This window comes from Saccostrea cucullata, unplaced genomic scaffold, assembly GCF_032062105.1.
Source record: "Saccostrea cucullata isolate Sc308-1 unplaced genomic scaffold, CSIRO_AGI_Scuc_v1 ctg10506, whole genome shotgun sequence".
In the NCBI taxonomy this organism is placed as follows: domain Eukaryota; kingdom Metazoa; phylum Mollusca; class Bivalvia; order Ostreida; family Ostreidae; genus Saccostrea; species Saccostrea cuccullata.
In genome coordinates, this window is record NW_026924015.1 from 1 (window position 1) to 16,693 (window position 16,693).

Sequence of the window (16,693 nt, forward strand, 5' to 3'; positions counted from 1 at the left end):
CATAATTTTTTAAATTTCCACAAGTATTTTATTTTCTGCATCAAAATTTCATATCCGCTTTTAAACTAGGTAAAATGCTACCGTGCGTACTGCTTATGTATTATTTAAGACATTCAGTGGATTGCGTCTATTTTAAAAAATCTTATATCCGCAACCAAAGTAGGTAAAATGTTACCATGATTATACTTCTTACGCATTATTCATGACGCTCGAATGAAAATCGGTAAACAAATAATAAAGATTTAAGTTGGTTTAAAACTCTCAAGTGTAAAAGTACCTCCTGCTAATTGGGTAATTGGTGCTTTACAAAATCTACATAGCCAAAGGGCAATTATTATAATACCAATTCTACGTAAATATCAAAATGACGTGGCCACGCGATGTCTTCGATTCAGCTAATTTTTTTCTTACTGAAACTTCAATGAATGAAAAGATTGACTATATGAAAGAAAGCATGGTAGTTTATCCGGTTGCCATGGAAACGGGACTAGAAGGTGTAAATTATGGTGGATTTTGCTATTTATCAATAATATCAAAAAAATATTTACTAGACAAAGCTGTTTATGTTCATATTTTTTTATATCCTTCATGACAATCAAAACTATGTAAAAAATAGCCAAGGTCACAAAAATTTTACAATTTCTAATTTTCTGATGCCCAAAAAGTGAATAATTAGTCCTCGTTACCTCCCTTGTTAGACTTGATATTTAAAGACTTTGACAAGTGATGTGAAAATTCTAGTAGGAAGATTTAGATTCAAGAAATGTTATTTTGCAAATATCATTTAAAACATTTATGGGTAAATGAAAAATAAACGTTTTATTACACTATAAAGTTGGGCTAGATGTGCTTTTTCTCTATCCGAGTTATTTCCCTTGTTGGAGCTCTTCGGCATTGAAGAATACAAAATGTGTAAATTATAAACAAGATGGCAGACAATGAAATCTGCAGTTTTTCTTCTTGTTTTGAAACATCTTGTTCAGGAAAATTCTACCTCAAGAGACTCAGAATTTGATGACAAACAGTTGACAAAGTTGGGATAATCTTGAAGAAAAGCCAAAGGGTTGATCTGGAAATGATGAGTATTACACGTATAGCTACTCGTAGAAAAGAAAAAAATGAGGAAATCAGGATGGTATGGGGGCGAAGGCCGAGAGGATTTTAGCTGTTCCCTTCAAGATGTCTTTGAAATAGAGATGGAGAGATAAATGTAGTGGTGTGGTAGTCCCCGACCGATCACGATTACAATGTGTAAGTATTTTTTATTCATAATTCTATTCAGTTGTCACATGTACCTGCATGGTAACTGATAATCCGAGATTCCTCTGACTCTAACTCCCTCTTTTATATTGTGACTTGTGCGCACAAGTTACAATATAAAAGCAGGGGTTAGAGTCAGAGGAATCTCGGATTAGGTAACTGACTGTATAATGAAATATAAGACAATAAAAACAAACAAAACCATGAAAACTTGGATGCACAGTTGCACATATTACATGTACATGACATTGAATCAAATACTACTGTGCAATATATGTGCCCGTTTTGGGTACTGGTATTTTATTTTCTATAAAATTCAGTATATTTGAAGAAAATTGTTTGTATGAATTTATTTTTCCAAATTATAATATGCTTGTGTCCAATCTATTTTTACAAACAGGATTTGTAGAAATTATACCTCGGAAATATTAAACCTTTGACTTCTGACAATGATAACTGAATAGTGTGTTAGATTTTTTGAAATTTTAAGCAATATCAGGACTGTAGAATATTTTGAAGAATTGATTAAAAAAGTGTAAGTGTAAAATTATGAAAGTACATGCAGACACACAGATTTACAAATGCTAATAGTGTTCAAGATCTAAGTACATATACTTTGTCATACTATTGTGAAATCATTTTTGGGACCTTGATACAGTGAATTTATTTGCTCTGCAAGGTGATGTATTGTAAAGTAGGAAAAGAAATCTATCCAAGGGTGTTAGAATATAGCAACTCCATTTGTACTTTCCAAGATGCAGCTTTCTGTCTCATAATTTTATTTTACTGATCACTGTTTTTCAGCTATATATTGCAGGCATATCAATCTTGCACACATTTTAAATATGAATAGTTTTAGTTTGACAATATTGATATGTACAGATGAGATCAGTCTGATGCTGTGTACTTTACATGTCAAGGACATATTGTACAAATTAAAAACAGTCGCATTAAAGAACAAAATAAATTATACCACATTACGTTAGTATCCATAAAACATGTTTGTTTTTATTACAATTAATTTATGATTATATATTAAATACATTTTATTTTCCACTTTAGAAATTAAATGTTGTCAAATTCATTTCTACTCTTAGTTTCTATATCTCTGGCGATTTGTCCAAACTGCAGAAAAGCTTTATATGTAAATTGAAAAAAAAAATGCTTGATTACAACATTAAATCCACTCCTTTATCAATCATTCCTCTTGATTCAGAAAATTTTCAGGATAACATGTAAATATAAGGTACGTGTAATATTTATATATATGATGTTCAGGATTTTAACCCAAACTTTCAAATTAAAAAATGATTTTAAATTAATCATTGCAGCCCTTGCAAGATTTTCCTAATGAAGATTCTCAGGATTACAGATCCTCTAGCAAGGAGACCACACAGGTACATGTAGTGTGTATTAAGTTGCATGGATTCATGGTGACTTAAGACATGATTGCCACAACAATGCATAAAGGGAGATAATAATGTTTATAGGTTGAAAATGTATATGTTTTATATATAGCAAAATTTTAAGATTCCAGTTTTAAGTTTTTGAAACAATTTTTAAATGAATTTTTATCCACAGTGACCAAAAATTAATGTTATTTTTTTTATTTTCATGTGAACAGATAGAGATGACCAGAGCAGAGGACATACCCCCCCCCCCCCCCAAAAAAAAAAAAAAAAAATTCACAGTGGACTGGAAGTAAATTTTATATGAAAAATACAAAGTAGGAAAAATAACAGAAAGAAAAGAGGATCCAGTAAAAGTTGTCACTGGTGCAAAATGGACATACAGAGGGTTTTCTAATGATCATTACTAAAATCCACAGCAAATCAATACTGCAAGGCTGAGCTACTTTTCAAACTTACACAAAAGGACATAAAGAAATGTGAATTCTAGGAAACCAAGCTTACATCAAATGAGAGAATATGAAGGAACAAATTTTAGCAAATTTTTTTTAAGCAGGGCATCTGTTTTCCTTAGAGAATATGTGTATTCTAAATTGATTTCTTGTATTTTCAAAAAATGTCACTGTTTAAGTGAAGCATACATTCCAATTTATGTCTTGTTTATTTTTTTCTATAAAAGCAGTTTTATTCAAAGCAGTTTCTTCCCTTTTTATATCCCCTCTCTGCAGGAGAGGTGGTATACTGATTTATTATATACGCCCACATGGGCTCACAAATTTAGAGTTTTATATTGGCAGGCTTCACACAGTATGTTATGTATGATTAGAATATATATGAATACATTTTAACAAAACTGAGAACAAGATTAATTGTGAAACACTGATTCCCCCATACATTGCAGCTTATGTCAAGACTCCCACGAGGTATCCCAAGAAAGGTCTTGCCACAAGTAAAACACCTGTGAAATATGAAAATCTAGTCCAACTTCAAAAGTTGTGGTTAAGGTTAAAGTTTTTTTAAGTCTGTCAATGTCTAAGGTCAAGGTCAAATGGTTAAAATTATTTATACCCATTAAAAGAACATAGTATACATGTAACTGATCATCTGAATATGCTGATAAGCAATGTGGTAATAAAAATTTATTCCACAATATTTAGCATATAAGGTCATTTAAAGAATTTTGGCTGCCTTCCCCCAACAGACTAACTAAAATTCAAAAATTAACCATAAAACAATTGTTTTGAATTTGAACATATTTCAGTGAATAAATCAAAAGGATTGGACACAATTACAGGCCATTACAAGATTTGAAAGAATTTTTGGAAATTCACTTGTTTTATTTCTCATATTTAGATTAAAATAACTAGAAGCCTGATTTGTTTCCATGGCAACATTTTAATATACCTGTCACTGAGTTAATTTCAGAAGTTCTATTTAATTATTGAAAAGAAATTTAAATACTTGACATATATTCATACTAAATAACAATTTGTTCAGTTTGGTAAAACATGTTCTTAGATGATCTTCTCTGTTATTTGTGATTAATGGAGGGGGGGGGGTCATTCATGCAATAATTTCTAGAAAGCTGAACATTTACTCATTATTCTCACAAAACATTAGAATATATAGTTTATTTAATGATACATGGTTACAAATATATCGGTTGTCAAAATGGTGAACAATTTCATTGAATATGACTAAAAGAGTCAATTTTGGCAAATTGCCAATTTTCATGCAATAATTTCTAGAAAGTTTTTGATTTACCCATTAATTTTTTTTATTCTCATAAAACCTTAGAATATATAGTTTATTTAATGATACATGGTTACAAATATATCAGTTGTCAAAATGGTGAAAAATTTCATTGAATATGACTAAAAAAGTCAATTTTGTCAAATTGCCAATTTTCATGCAATAATTTCTAGAAAGTTTTTGATTTACCCATTAATTTTTTTTATTCTCATAAAACCTTAGAATATATAGTTTATTTCATGATACATGGTTACAAATATATCAGTTGTCAAAATGGTGAAAAATTTCATTGAATATGACTAAAAGAGTCAATTTTGGCAAATTGCCAATTTTCATGCAATAATTTCTAGAAAGTTTTTGATTTACCCATTAATTTTTTTTATTCTCATAAAACCTTAGAATATATAGTTTATTTAATGATACATGGTTACAAATATATCAGTTGTCAAAATGGTGAAAAATTTCATTGAATATGACTAAAAAAGACAAATTTGGCAAATTGCCAATTTGATAACAACCTTAATGCTGCAATGAAAATTCGCTTAATCTTCATTCAAATATCTTTGAATGAAATTAATTTCTCAGATTTTAGTAATATGAGCTCACATAATATAATTTTCATGTGAATTCTTACTAATTAATTGAATGTGCACAAATTTAATTTAAAACAGAGCAAAATTTGCTTAATCAGAGGGTTCTAAATATTACATCCCTGTTACCATGGCAACCAAATTGAAAAGTTAGACTTTAACATTATATTTATTAAAGACATACCAATTGTAGTAAATGGTGTGAATTTCAGCTTAATCGGAGATATGTCATGTCCATGACCCTATTTAAAATTTTGATTTTTATAGAGAATTGATAATAAATGGTTGGGACGAAGCAGGACTGGGCCATAATTAGTCGTAATTAACCAGGCTATCTCTAACTCGTCTGTGACAATAAATTAACAATGATAACACAAGCTGAAATATTTATTGACATTTTAATCGTTTTAGACAAATATTTTTAGATTTTCCATTCGTTTATATATTTTTTTCTGAATGTTTGTAATAAAACTTCAACTCTTTCTAGAACACTAAAATTCTTCCGTGATTACTTATTGAACCGTCGGGATCAGTACTCAAAAAAGGGCAAATAACTCTAATCATAACATGGTAAAATGAACAACTGGTTCGCGACGATAAATATCTGCGAGCAGATGTTACTCGCGGAACTCGCGGATATTTATCGCATGCGTATAATACTTGGTTTACAGTATCTCCTCTCAACGGCAGACGTTAGAATTATCCAAAAGTCAAGTTAGTTCTTGATTATCTTAGCATAAAAAAAAGAAACATTACAAAGAAAGGTTAATTCTCTAACTGAGGGGTGGACAAAAGAAAACAGGAATTATCAAGGAAAGAATCAGGAAATTGCTAGAAAAAAAGAGTCTTATCGAAACATTGCTGAAGTTTACAAGAAACAAAACTATACTTTAAATTCATCTTTTTAAGGACAATTCAGAAACTGGAGAGTTAATCAGTAGGATTTAACAAAGCGTGGGTGGATAACAGGAAGGGGTTCCAGAAAATACATCCTGAAATATCCTAAAGAAAGTGTTGCGTTTGTTGATATAGAGTGATATATTGTAGATATTACAATTGGTTGATTACAACTTGATGTTCACTTTGAAGCAGTAAAAAAATAAAGACTTGGTGCTTTCATTTTCTTTGAAAAAAAATCTCCTAAAATCCCAGATCTGGGAGAACTGGCTTTATGAAAATGCACTGATCTTGAATTTTAAGGCAAACTGGAATATATAAGTACTTTCAGCGTTGCATAAAATATGAGAGCGCCCTCTGACCTATAAAAATTTAAAAGATGTATCGTAATCCTTAGAAACAAATCTATGATTTACTAGTAGCATATTTTGGATAACAGATTGTGCTCTATATTAACTATTGAGAAATAGCTTTTAAAATCGGCGGTTATTGTAGACTTATTCAGGATATGAGGACAATTTAGGTAATACGTGAAGTCATAATGCATTGACTAGCCAGAAAATTATGCCATTTTATAGATACACAATCACCGAAGATGTTAAGGATATTTAACACATTATAAACTAAAACTAAATAGTTTGATTTTCAGAAATCCACAATGCCAAACAAGGACATTAGTGAACTTTTTAAAAATACATTTACACTAAAACGATCTTTTATAGGCAGTGCCACCGTCCATCAGGTGAAAAAGGGGAACACCTACTCCCTTTATGTCTCTATTACTTTAGGGAATGATACAACTTTGTATGAACTTTATCAACAGTTCTCTGTTGCTGGTGAAAGGGACATTTACAAACTCTTAATTGAAGGTCCATTTTCCAATACGAGAGAGAAAGTATTCAATAGAAATGAATAAGTATAAATCATATGTAAATTTTATTATGCCTTACGAAAAATGGCACTGTTTGGCACAAATTGTTAATCTCATTAATTAAATAGCCATTTATTTGCTAAATAAACATATGCTTATTTATAATCAATGTCATTTGTTTGTTGCTGTATGGTCTGTTTTAAATCTTATAGTCATGAAAGACAATATTCTAAAGGAGGCTTTATTCATTTATTTTCTTTGATCTATCAAATCAATTTATTTTGCTGTAAATAAATAATTTTCTAAATACAAATGAGGTAAACAAATCATTTTCAAATTCAACACTTGGTTCAACACAGAATTCTTATCATTGATATCTGTTTGAGCCCTGCCTTAGAATTTCGTTAAATCGCCTATACTTCTCTCATATTAATGATTACTAATAACTCATCACTTCATTTGTTAATTAGAAAACATTTTTCTTTCCTTTGTTAAATAATTCAGAAGTGAAAAACAATTAAATAGATTATCCAATCTGTATATACTGGTCTAAGTTGACAAAGCAGGTGATAACATTGTCATTGTTTGTGATTTGTTTAATTGAGTGGATACAATGCTCTTGTCTTCAAATAGAATTTATCATTACCTGGTTAGTGAAATACTGACTGTCGTTCTACAGAGAAATTGTAAGGATATAATTTTCACATTAAATTGTTGATAACTTTTTACGTTTTTTATCATAAGAAGAAGCAAAAGAAGTGCGTGACAGTCTGCAGGGATTGTTAACTCATCCATATCACCTGATCATTAGTTAGATGATTGAAAGATCAATGTTTACTCAGCTACTAAATTGTATTGTTTGAGAAAACTTTGGGCTTGAACACTGTTCGTTATCTGGAATATATTTCCCTGTAAGTAAATCAATAAAGAAATCATGGAAGTTCACAAAACACTTCCTTGTGATGAAAGCATGTATTTATCATCACAAATGATCCACAGCTCTGTGTTCAACGTTGACTGCTATTATTAAAATAATACCTTATTTAAGAGAATGACTCTATCTGTACGAACACCATTCTTCCTGGAGGCCTTCCTTAAAAGAATGCAATAATACACAATGATAAATACATGTCGTACATTCAGAAATGTTATACATGGCACAGCATTCAATAATTACGCATGCATTATTAAATTAATAATACAGTCTACAAATATACATTTATACAAAAATTTAAGCTGAACGTTGGTCTATGATGGAGACATGTTTACATTTAAAAATAAATTTTCCCACAATACTGCAGGCGAATATTGAAACGAATTTTGAGACATTTCAGTTTGGAAATTGAACATGTCAGACAGGTAATACTAACTTATATACTTTCAATTGTTCATGTACTGACAAACAATCAATTTCTTTTCTTCAAATAAGTGTTTTGATGGCTTTTTATAGACAGCATCTAAGACACAGCGCGCTGCTCTTTTCTGTAACTTAGAAATCCTCTCGAGGTTAGATATTGACGCATTACCTCAAACTGTGAAACTGTATACAACTGATGGCATTATATAAGCATTATAGAATAACTTTCTAAAGATTCTCTTAATACTGCGTAATACAGATATGCATCCAGATACAGATTAACAAACAGCATATATATGTCTATTAAAGTTGATTGAATTATCAATATGAATTCCAACTTATTTTTCATGTGTGACACTCTCAAGAATTCATCTGAAATTTGTAAATTTAGATTTTGGTTTTTCAGTTTTGACCGTCTCTGATGTGTGCCTAACAACATGCATTTTGTTTAATTAGTGTTCAAAATCATGTGAGTCTGAGAACACCATGTTTCTATAGTACTTATATTGTCCGAGGATAACATATTTTGAATGGAAGAAATTATTGTCCGAAAAGTGAAGAGTAGCGTCATCCACAAATTAATCAATATATGATTTTTAAATAAATAATGGAGATCATTGATGTAAAATAAGAAAAGAAGTAGGCCATGAAATTAATCCCTGTGACACTATTCCTGGGACTAATAATTTTTCCGATTTTATATTTACAAGCTTAAGTTGACCACTCTGAAATCTACACTCTAAAATTAGGGCAACCAATTTTACTGCTTAAGGGTCAAAATTTTAATCAAAATATCATGATTCACAAAATCAAAAGCTTTAAGGAAGTCAAAGAAATGTTACGCCGACAAGTTCAAAGGTATTCGTTGCTTGAAGTATTTATCAATTAATTTAGTAAGAGCAGTTTGGCATGAGTGTGATTCTTTGAAACCTGATTGTGATTTCCAAAGTAAATAAAGTTCTCATAAAAATTTAGGAATCTGATTATCAACATGTTTTTCAATTAATTTCGACAATTACGGGAGGAAAGATATTATCCTATAATTAACAGGATAAAATCTATCTTCTTTTCTGTATTTATGGGTGTTACCTTTGCAAATTTTAATTCATTTGAAAATATTTCAGTAGAAATACTGACATTGATAGAATGAGTGATTAATTTGTGTATGACTGGTGCAGCGTGTTCTAGCAGGCAAGGACCTATGGTATCTGTACCAGCAGATTTTTAAAAATCAAGTTCGTTTAAAAATTGCATCTTTCCAGTTTAAAACCATCTGAAAATCAAAAGGAGTTTCTTGTTGGATGAAAAATATGGAGATAACGAACAATATTCAATCGAAAAAAGACTATTTTAAATTAATTGTTTTTGGGCAGAGCAAATACGGACCTTTAAAATATATGAAGTTGAATCATATAGCAGTGAGCACCCTCTGCGGAACACTCACACTCAATGTGTGCTCCTTGTAATAATCGGACAATAACGAGAAAATCCGAAATTCCATCGACAAAACAGTCTGTAAATAAGTTTGAAATTAGTACAAAAACTGTCAGTAAGCATTTGACTCATTGATAAATTGTATATGCTGACACAGTCATTTATCGACAATGTCAGGCAATTATGACTTTTATTTTTAAAAAAAGACGTTAATGGTAATCTAACAACCAAGTTCTATAATAAATGTTGTGACTTTATTTCTTCGATCATCAACTTGTCTTACTTATGCAGAAATATACGTTCATCCCCTGCATACTTATATCTCAAAGTTCTATGCTCGATGACCATGTCAACAAATATAATTTATCACTTTTAGCATTTAGCAATGTCAAATGCTGACTGACGTTGTTCATTCTATTTGTTAGTCAATTATTTATACACTGAATTGACGACGGATTTTTCCGTTATTTCCTGATCACGACAACCACGGCGGATGTAATCGGTCGGCAGGGGATATTCACTCCTCCATGGCCCCTGATCCCTTCTCCAATATTTTTGAGGTCCGTATTTGCTCTGCTCCATTTACGTGGCGCTAGTTCCCACCCCTGATGTTTCGGAGGTCTGTGGACTTTGATATTGAATACTGTTCGTTATCTCCATATCCTTCTTCTTACGAGAATTTTAATTGAAATGGAGAGTGGACCGGCGGAGGGCTACAAATTCCGAACTGTACTTGGCACTTTTTGTGCCATGACTATTGTGACACGGGACCTCTGTTTATACTGTTTATATATATATACAACCTATAGTCAATGCATGTTGTTCATTTGTATTGTTTGTTTCTTAACAAATCCAAAAAATAAGCTACCGTTTTTGCATGATTTAATTTTTTCCCTTCAAATGATTTATAATATTCAAAATTTATCTTTTCTTTCTTTTCTTTAAGTTCAATATCATATCATTTACTTAAAAATAAGTATTTCTCCCTCCGGGACACAAATATATATATATAAAAAAAAATAATAAAAATAAATAAAAGAAAAAGATTACACACTCCGAATTCATAAATCTTTTCAGTATATTCTTAAGTTTGTGAATTATTTATATATTTTTACTTAGTTCCAAAAGTATTACTTACATGTAAATTTGATGGATACATGGTGCTTGAAGATAAGTATCCCCAAGAGGTGGCTTATGTAAATTTGTAAAACTTACGTTATTCTAATTTAGAAAAAATATGATGAACAGAAGAAATTTTAAAAATAGATATTAATATAACCTCTCTGTACATGTATTTCTGCTGGTCGACAGTCTGTCCTCGAGGATACTTGTCGTTCTGTACTCATTTATTGATGATTATACATAACAACGAAACGATACTGGCTGATGTGTCACTCAGTATAAAAAGGCGTCATTCATTTGAATCTATAAGGGAAAAAAGACTCAAGGAGTTAATTCAGTCCCCCAAGGATATGGTAACTTTTATCTCAATCTCACGAGGATATATCGACATAAGACTGGAAATTACATTTGTTTATTAAAAATACGTTGTCGATATATCTAAACATCGAGTTGACGTCCAAAGCAAGTGATCCCTTTTCATCCATAAAATGAAAATATTCTGCTTCATATGAATGCAAAAATAGGTCTGCTAATAATGGGGAGAAGTTGGTATCCATGGGAAATCCAATGGCTGTTGGAAGACCTGGTCTCCAAAAGCAGCATGTATATTGTCAACCAAAAACTCAAACTTCTTTTTTCTATGTAGAACTCATAGTACAATTAGAATGATTTCATTTTTATTGAAAAAAATTAGCTGTCAATGATATCAAAAAGCCTGAACAAACAATTTTTTTTTCTCTCCAACTTTTTGAATATTTTAATATAGTTTTCCGATGTTTTGGACGTCCGTGTTTGCTCTGTTCCTATTTTGTATTGTTTAATGGACTTTGAGCTTAAATACTGCTCGTTATCTCCACATGTTTCATATTGAAATTTATAATTGTAACATCCATACAGAATGGATAGTTACTCTTATCTTATCTATCCCGAATACCAGATTACCTATTCCAAATAAAACATTATTTAGACCTATTTTCCTTTATATTTATAAACATAAGTTATTTATATATGTACATATAGGACTCAAAAGTCAAAGTTCCAATGGTCACGCCAAAGTTTTGTGCTCTGCGCCAAACTCCTAATATTTGATGGATTTATGTGGTTTTTGGAGACCAGGTATTCAAACAATCTATTGGAAATCTCATGGGTACAAATTGCGCTCCGTTATAAGCAGACTAATTTTTATATTCACTTGAAGCAGAATTCATGCAAAATCTAATGCGTGAAAAGAAGAAAATACTTGCTGTGGCCTACAACTCAACATTTAGATATATCGACGACGTATTGTCAGTTAACAATGGTACTTTCCATTCCTACGTCGATACGAAATATCCTGGTGAGCTTGAGATAAAAGATACTACATAGTCTGACACTTCTGTTTCATACTTGTATATTTTACTTCAAAAAGACGCTAATGATAATCTAACAACCAAGCTATATGATAAACGTGATGACTTTAACTTTTTTATCGTCAATTTCCCTTACTTATGCAGCAATACATTTGTATGCCTTCATCACCTGCATACGGAGTATATATATCTCATTTGATTCGATACGCAAGAGCATACTCTACGTATGAACAATTTCAAAAACGAGGTAAATTAGTGAAAGCAAGTTGATGAAACAAGAATATTAGCAGTCTCGTTTAAAGCCATCATTTCGTAAGTTCTATGGTCGATACAATGACCCTGTCAGCAAATACAATTTATCATTGAGTCAAATACTGACTGATGTTTTTCATACAAATTGTTAGTCCATTATTGATACACTGAATCGATGACGGATTTTTCCGTTATTTCCTGATCATGACAACGAGCACATGGAGGGTGTGACCGGTCGGCAGGGGATGCTCACTCCTCCATGGCACCTGACCCCACCTCTGATGTTTCGGGGGTCCGTGTTTGCTCTGATCTTATTTTATATTGTTTGATGGACTTTGAGATTGACCCCAGTCGCCCCCCTTAAAGACAAATGATGTAAACAAAAAATGGATGTCTGGATTGGTATGTATTTTTAGCGTAATTTCATTGCAAATGATACAAATAATAAATTTCTAGAATATAACGACAATGTTAACCTGTGCGTTCAAATTCTACCCCTCTGAAACCATCCTTAATATTCTTCACAAATATTTTTCATGTCAAATACTATTTTTTGTGCAACTTTGAATAGAAATTTAAAAACTACATATTGTATTCATTAAAAGATGACTCTAGTTGTTATTTTAGTAGTTTTTGACAAAAGTTAGTTCGTGTCATCTGTCCTTAAAGTCGAAATGTTAAAAGATGAAAGTTGAAAGATAAGATTCAAGATGTGCTCGGTGCTGTCTACGAGCTTCTATGATGTGCTCGGTGCTGTCTACATTCTTCCAAGATGTGTTCTGTGCTGTCTACGAGCTTCTATGATGTACTCGGTTCTGTCAACATTCTTCCAAGATGTGCTCGGTGCTGTCTACGAGCTTCTATGATTTGCTCGGTTTTGTCTACATTCTTCCGAGATGTGCTAAGTCCTGTATACGTCCTAAGTCCTGCTTTTTACTGCTTTTGTATATAAAAAATCAAAATCAATTCATGTATTTAAAAAAAAAAACATTTAAAAAGCTACAAATATAGGGACTTTTATGCTTTATTTTAATTACTTTACGTTCCATGTATCCATGTATATTTGTATATATTATATGTTAATAAATTTTTATACAGACTTTCTACAACGCCATTGAATATGTTGATGTAAAATAGGCGTTTGATTAAATAAACCAGATTCAGCTTCAGTTTATAAGATGTGCTCGGTGCTATCAACGTTCCTCTTAAATGTTTCCGTTGTGGTCCTTTGAAATTGATTGAAAAGTTAATAAAGCAATGATGATGCATTGTGTTATATGAACATTTGGAGGCTAATGTATAAAATTTGAATTAATCAGTATATTTTTTTTTTATTTCTGAGAATCATAATAATGTCATCAGATAATTATTTCTTTGAGATTTTCTTTCGAAAGAGCTGATTTTTTTTCAATTTCATTCAAGAAAATATATACCAGTATTATAAATCCTCACTTCAAAATAACGAATGAAAATAAAAATCACAACATAACAGGCATTAGCATAGTAAAATAAACAGCACACGTTTATTGTATATTCTAAAATGCAATTTCAAAATATACACTTATGAAAATTCATATTAGATTCAATAAAATCGATACTTAAACAATAGTGAAATATGGAATACGTAACAGTTAACCAATCACTTTTCAGACATTGATTATGGTACGATATATCTGGCTGTTGAAAGACCATTTAGCAGAATTTCACAGATTCGCGAGAACGCGGCAGATTTTTACGCAACAAAAGAAAATGAGCATTCAGTGGGTTATCACTTTAATTGTAGGCTTCTTAGCTTTATCTAAAGCTACCATTATTTCTAAGAAATATGATGCGAAACTTGACTTTGATGATAAGAAGTCAAACAGTGACCTTTTAGGCGAACATGATGCTAAATCGTTGATTGAGTGCGCCGCAATGTGTCAAAGGGAATGTGTGTTTTTTGGTTTTAATCCTAAAATGAAGAAATGCCGTACCCACAAGAAAAGTCTAACGTCTGTTATGTCTGAGGAGGTCGGCTGGAGATACTACTCAGATAACGGTATGTATATTTGGGTTTTTTTTTTATTCTCTTAGCTTCTTTGGGGTTTTTTTAGGTCCTTCTCGAGGGGACACGATTTTTTTAAATCAAGTTTCTTGTTTTTTTTTTTTTTTTTTTTTTTAGATTTTTCTAGCATGCCCAAAGATTGCAAGGATCTTCAAGAAAATGGACAAACCATCACAGGGGTGTATGATATATACCCCTACAGAACATTAACCATTCCAATAAGTGTCTACTGCGACATGACCACGATGGGCGGTGGATGGACAGTAGGTTTTTTATTTTATGATTACAAGTACTTAATATAACACACCTTGTTTCGGTGGTTTTAAGGATTGTAGGATTGTATTGTAGTTTATATCATAAAAAATGGATCCTACGATTGTTCGAAGCAATAAATCTAAATGTTATGTATGCTAATTTTTAAAGGCAATTCAGAAACGCGTAGACGGATCCGTAACCTTTGACAGGAACTGGACGGATTATAAGAATGGCTTTGGTTCACCAGAACAGGATGTCTGGATTGGTAAGTGTAAATCGGTTTCAAATAAGAACTTTTTAGTCCTTCAAAGTTTTAAGATAAAAAAAAATATCTAAAGTTAAGACCAGGCAATGTGTGTTCTATGATATTCAGATATCGTGTTTTATTGATATTTCAAATAATAAAAAAAAAATAGAAAAGAAGAATATCATTTAGCGGCATATTCTAATGAGACAAAATTTAGCAATATTGTCTACAGCTATGGAAAATAATCTGATTTTTCATTACGGTAGATTCATATAGATTTTAAAAGAATAAATTGTATTCGATGAACTTTTCAGATGATTTCAAATATATCTTAATACAGGAAATGACGTAATCCATAAATTAACAAAAGAAAACCCATCATCCCTGTATGTGTCCATCACTCTTCAGAATGGTTCAACGCTGTATGAAATGTACGACCGATTCTCTGTCTCTGACGAAGCAGGCAAATATCAACTGTTTCTTGCAGGACCTGCCACGGGAACTATAGGTAAGTGTATTCATGTTAAGTTATTAAAATTGGGTTCAAATAACGTATATTATCATAAGTATTCTTTTCTGTATTGAAAGATTATAAAGTTCTTGAAAAAAGAAAGATGTGTTTTTTTCTGATATTATGTATACTTTTTTGATTCCACCCTAAATAAACATGTTTAATATTACAGAATTTCATTTGCAGATACAATTCATATACTCAGCAGATATCGAATTTGTTATTGTCAAGTAGATAAAATTTCTAATTATACATCTTATGTACAAGGAAAAATTAATTTTTTTAAACAAACAAATCCAATAATTACATTTGTTCAACATTGCTTTTCAGATTGGGTTTCCTGATAATTTTTTTATAATTCACATTTTAACTGATACGGAAAAAGTTTACAGCGCATGTTAGTCTGATTTTCAATGATCCACATTTTTTACTACTACTGAATAAGAAGTTTACAGTGCGTCATTAATCTTAAATGTCTAAAGGTTTGCAAAAATTTGATGATAAAAAAAATTTGATTGGATAAATATTCAAATTAAAAAAGCTTAAAAAGCCTAATTCAAAAGACCTCAACCGAAATCAATTAACTTTGTGATTCTTTTTGTTTAATTTTACAGGGGACAGTATGTTAAATACAGGTTTTATTTTACCACAATCTATCTGGGATGTTCTTCTCCACCCAGACAGAGATCACGACGAGTATAGTGGATATAAATCTGCTGATCTATTTTAAACAAGTGTCCGTGTATATTTTTCTTTTTTAATTTTACAGGAGACAGTATGTTAGATACTGGTGATTCTGACTACAATCTGTCTGGGATGTACTTCAGTACCCCGGACAGAGATAACGACGGGTGTAGCTGTAACTGTGCTGCTGTCAGTACCCGTAGAGGAGGCTGGTGGTTTAACAGATGTCACCGAGCCTTCCTTAACGGACAATGGTCCCCGGAGTCCTGGTCCTGTCCATGGTGTCCCACAGTAAGGAGTGGGACGTCAGTGAGGGGAACCATCATGATGATTAGACGTAACTAGGTAAACATCATTACATCTTAATATCCATTTTTTTTCTTTTTGAATCACTCTGAAATTTTCAGTAATAAAAGTTGTTTTTTTTTAATAAAAAAATATGCTTTCATACATTTTGCTGTGAAGTGTTATTTTTTTTTAACAGACGAAAGATTATCCATGGATTATGGAAACCCTCAAGAGACGATTTCAAATTAATTTTTATCGCTGAAAAAAATCACAAACAAACAGACAACTGGACCGAGCGTCCTAGGAAAATATATTGGCCCCTTATTTTTTGGATTACGGATAGAAATTTTAAAAACAACACTTTGTGATAA

The 16,693-nt window shown here is 31.3% G+C and overlaps 1 protein-coding gene and 1 long non-coding RNA gene across 2 annotated transcripts; both read left to right on the forward strand.

Annotated features, from left to right (window-relative positions):
- Positions 1-341: 341 nt before the first annotated feature.
- Positions 342-3,778, forward strand: LOC134265482 (uncharacterized). The gene is made up of 3 exons (XR_009991761.1): positions 342-1,251; positions 2,592-2,657; positions 2,885-3,778. It is a non-coding gene; the product is annotated as an uncharacterized LOC134265482 (long non-coding RNA).
- Positions 3,779-14,453: 10,675 nt separating this feature from the next.
- On the forward strand, positions 14,454-16,379 carry LOC134265481 (angiopoietin-2-like). Its single transcript, XM_062747695.1, has 5 exons — positions 14,454-14,600; positions 14,761-14,857; positions 15,180-15,347; positions 15,965-15,970; positions 16,120-16,379. The coding sequence occupies exons 1-5, from the start codon at positions 14,466-14,468 to the stop codon at positions 16,377-16,379; spliced, it is 666 nt and encodes a 221-aa protein (XP_062603679.1). The 5' UTR covers positions 14,454-14,465.
- Positions 16,380-16,693: the final 314 nt, after the last annotated feature.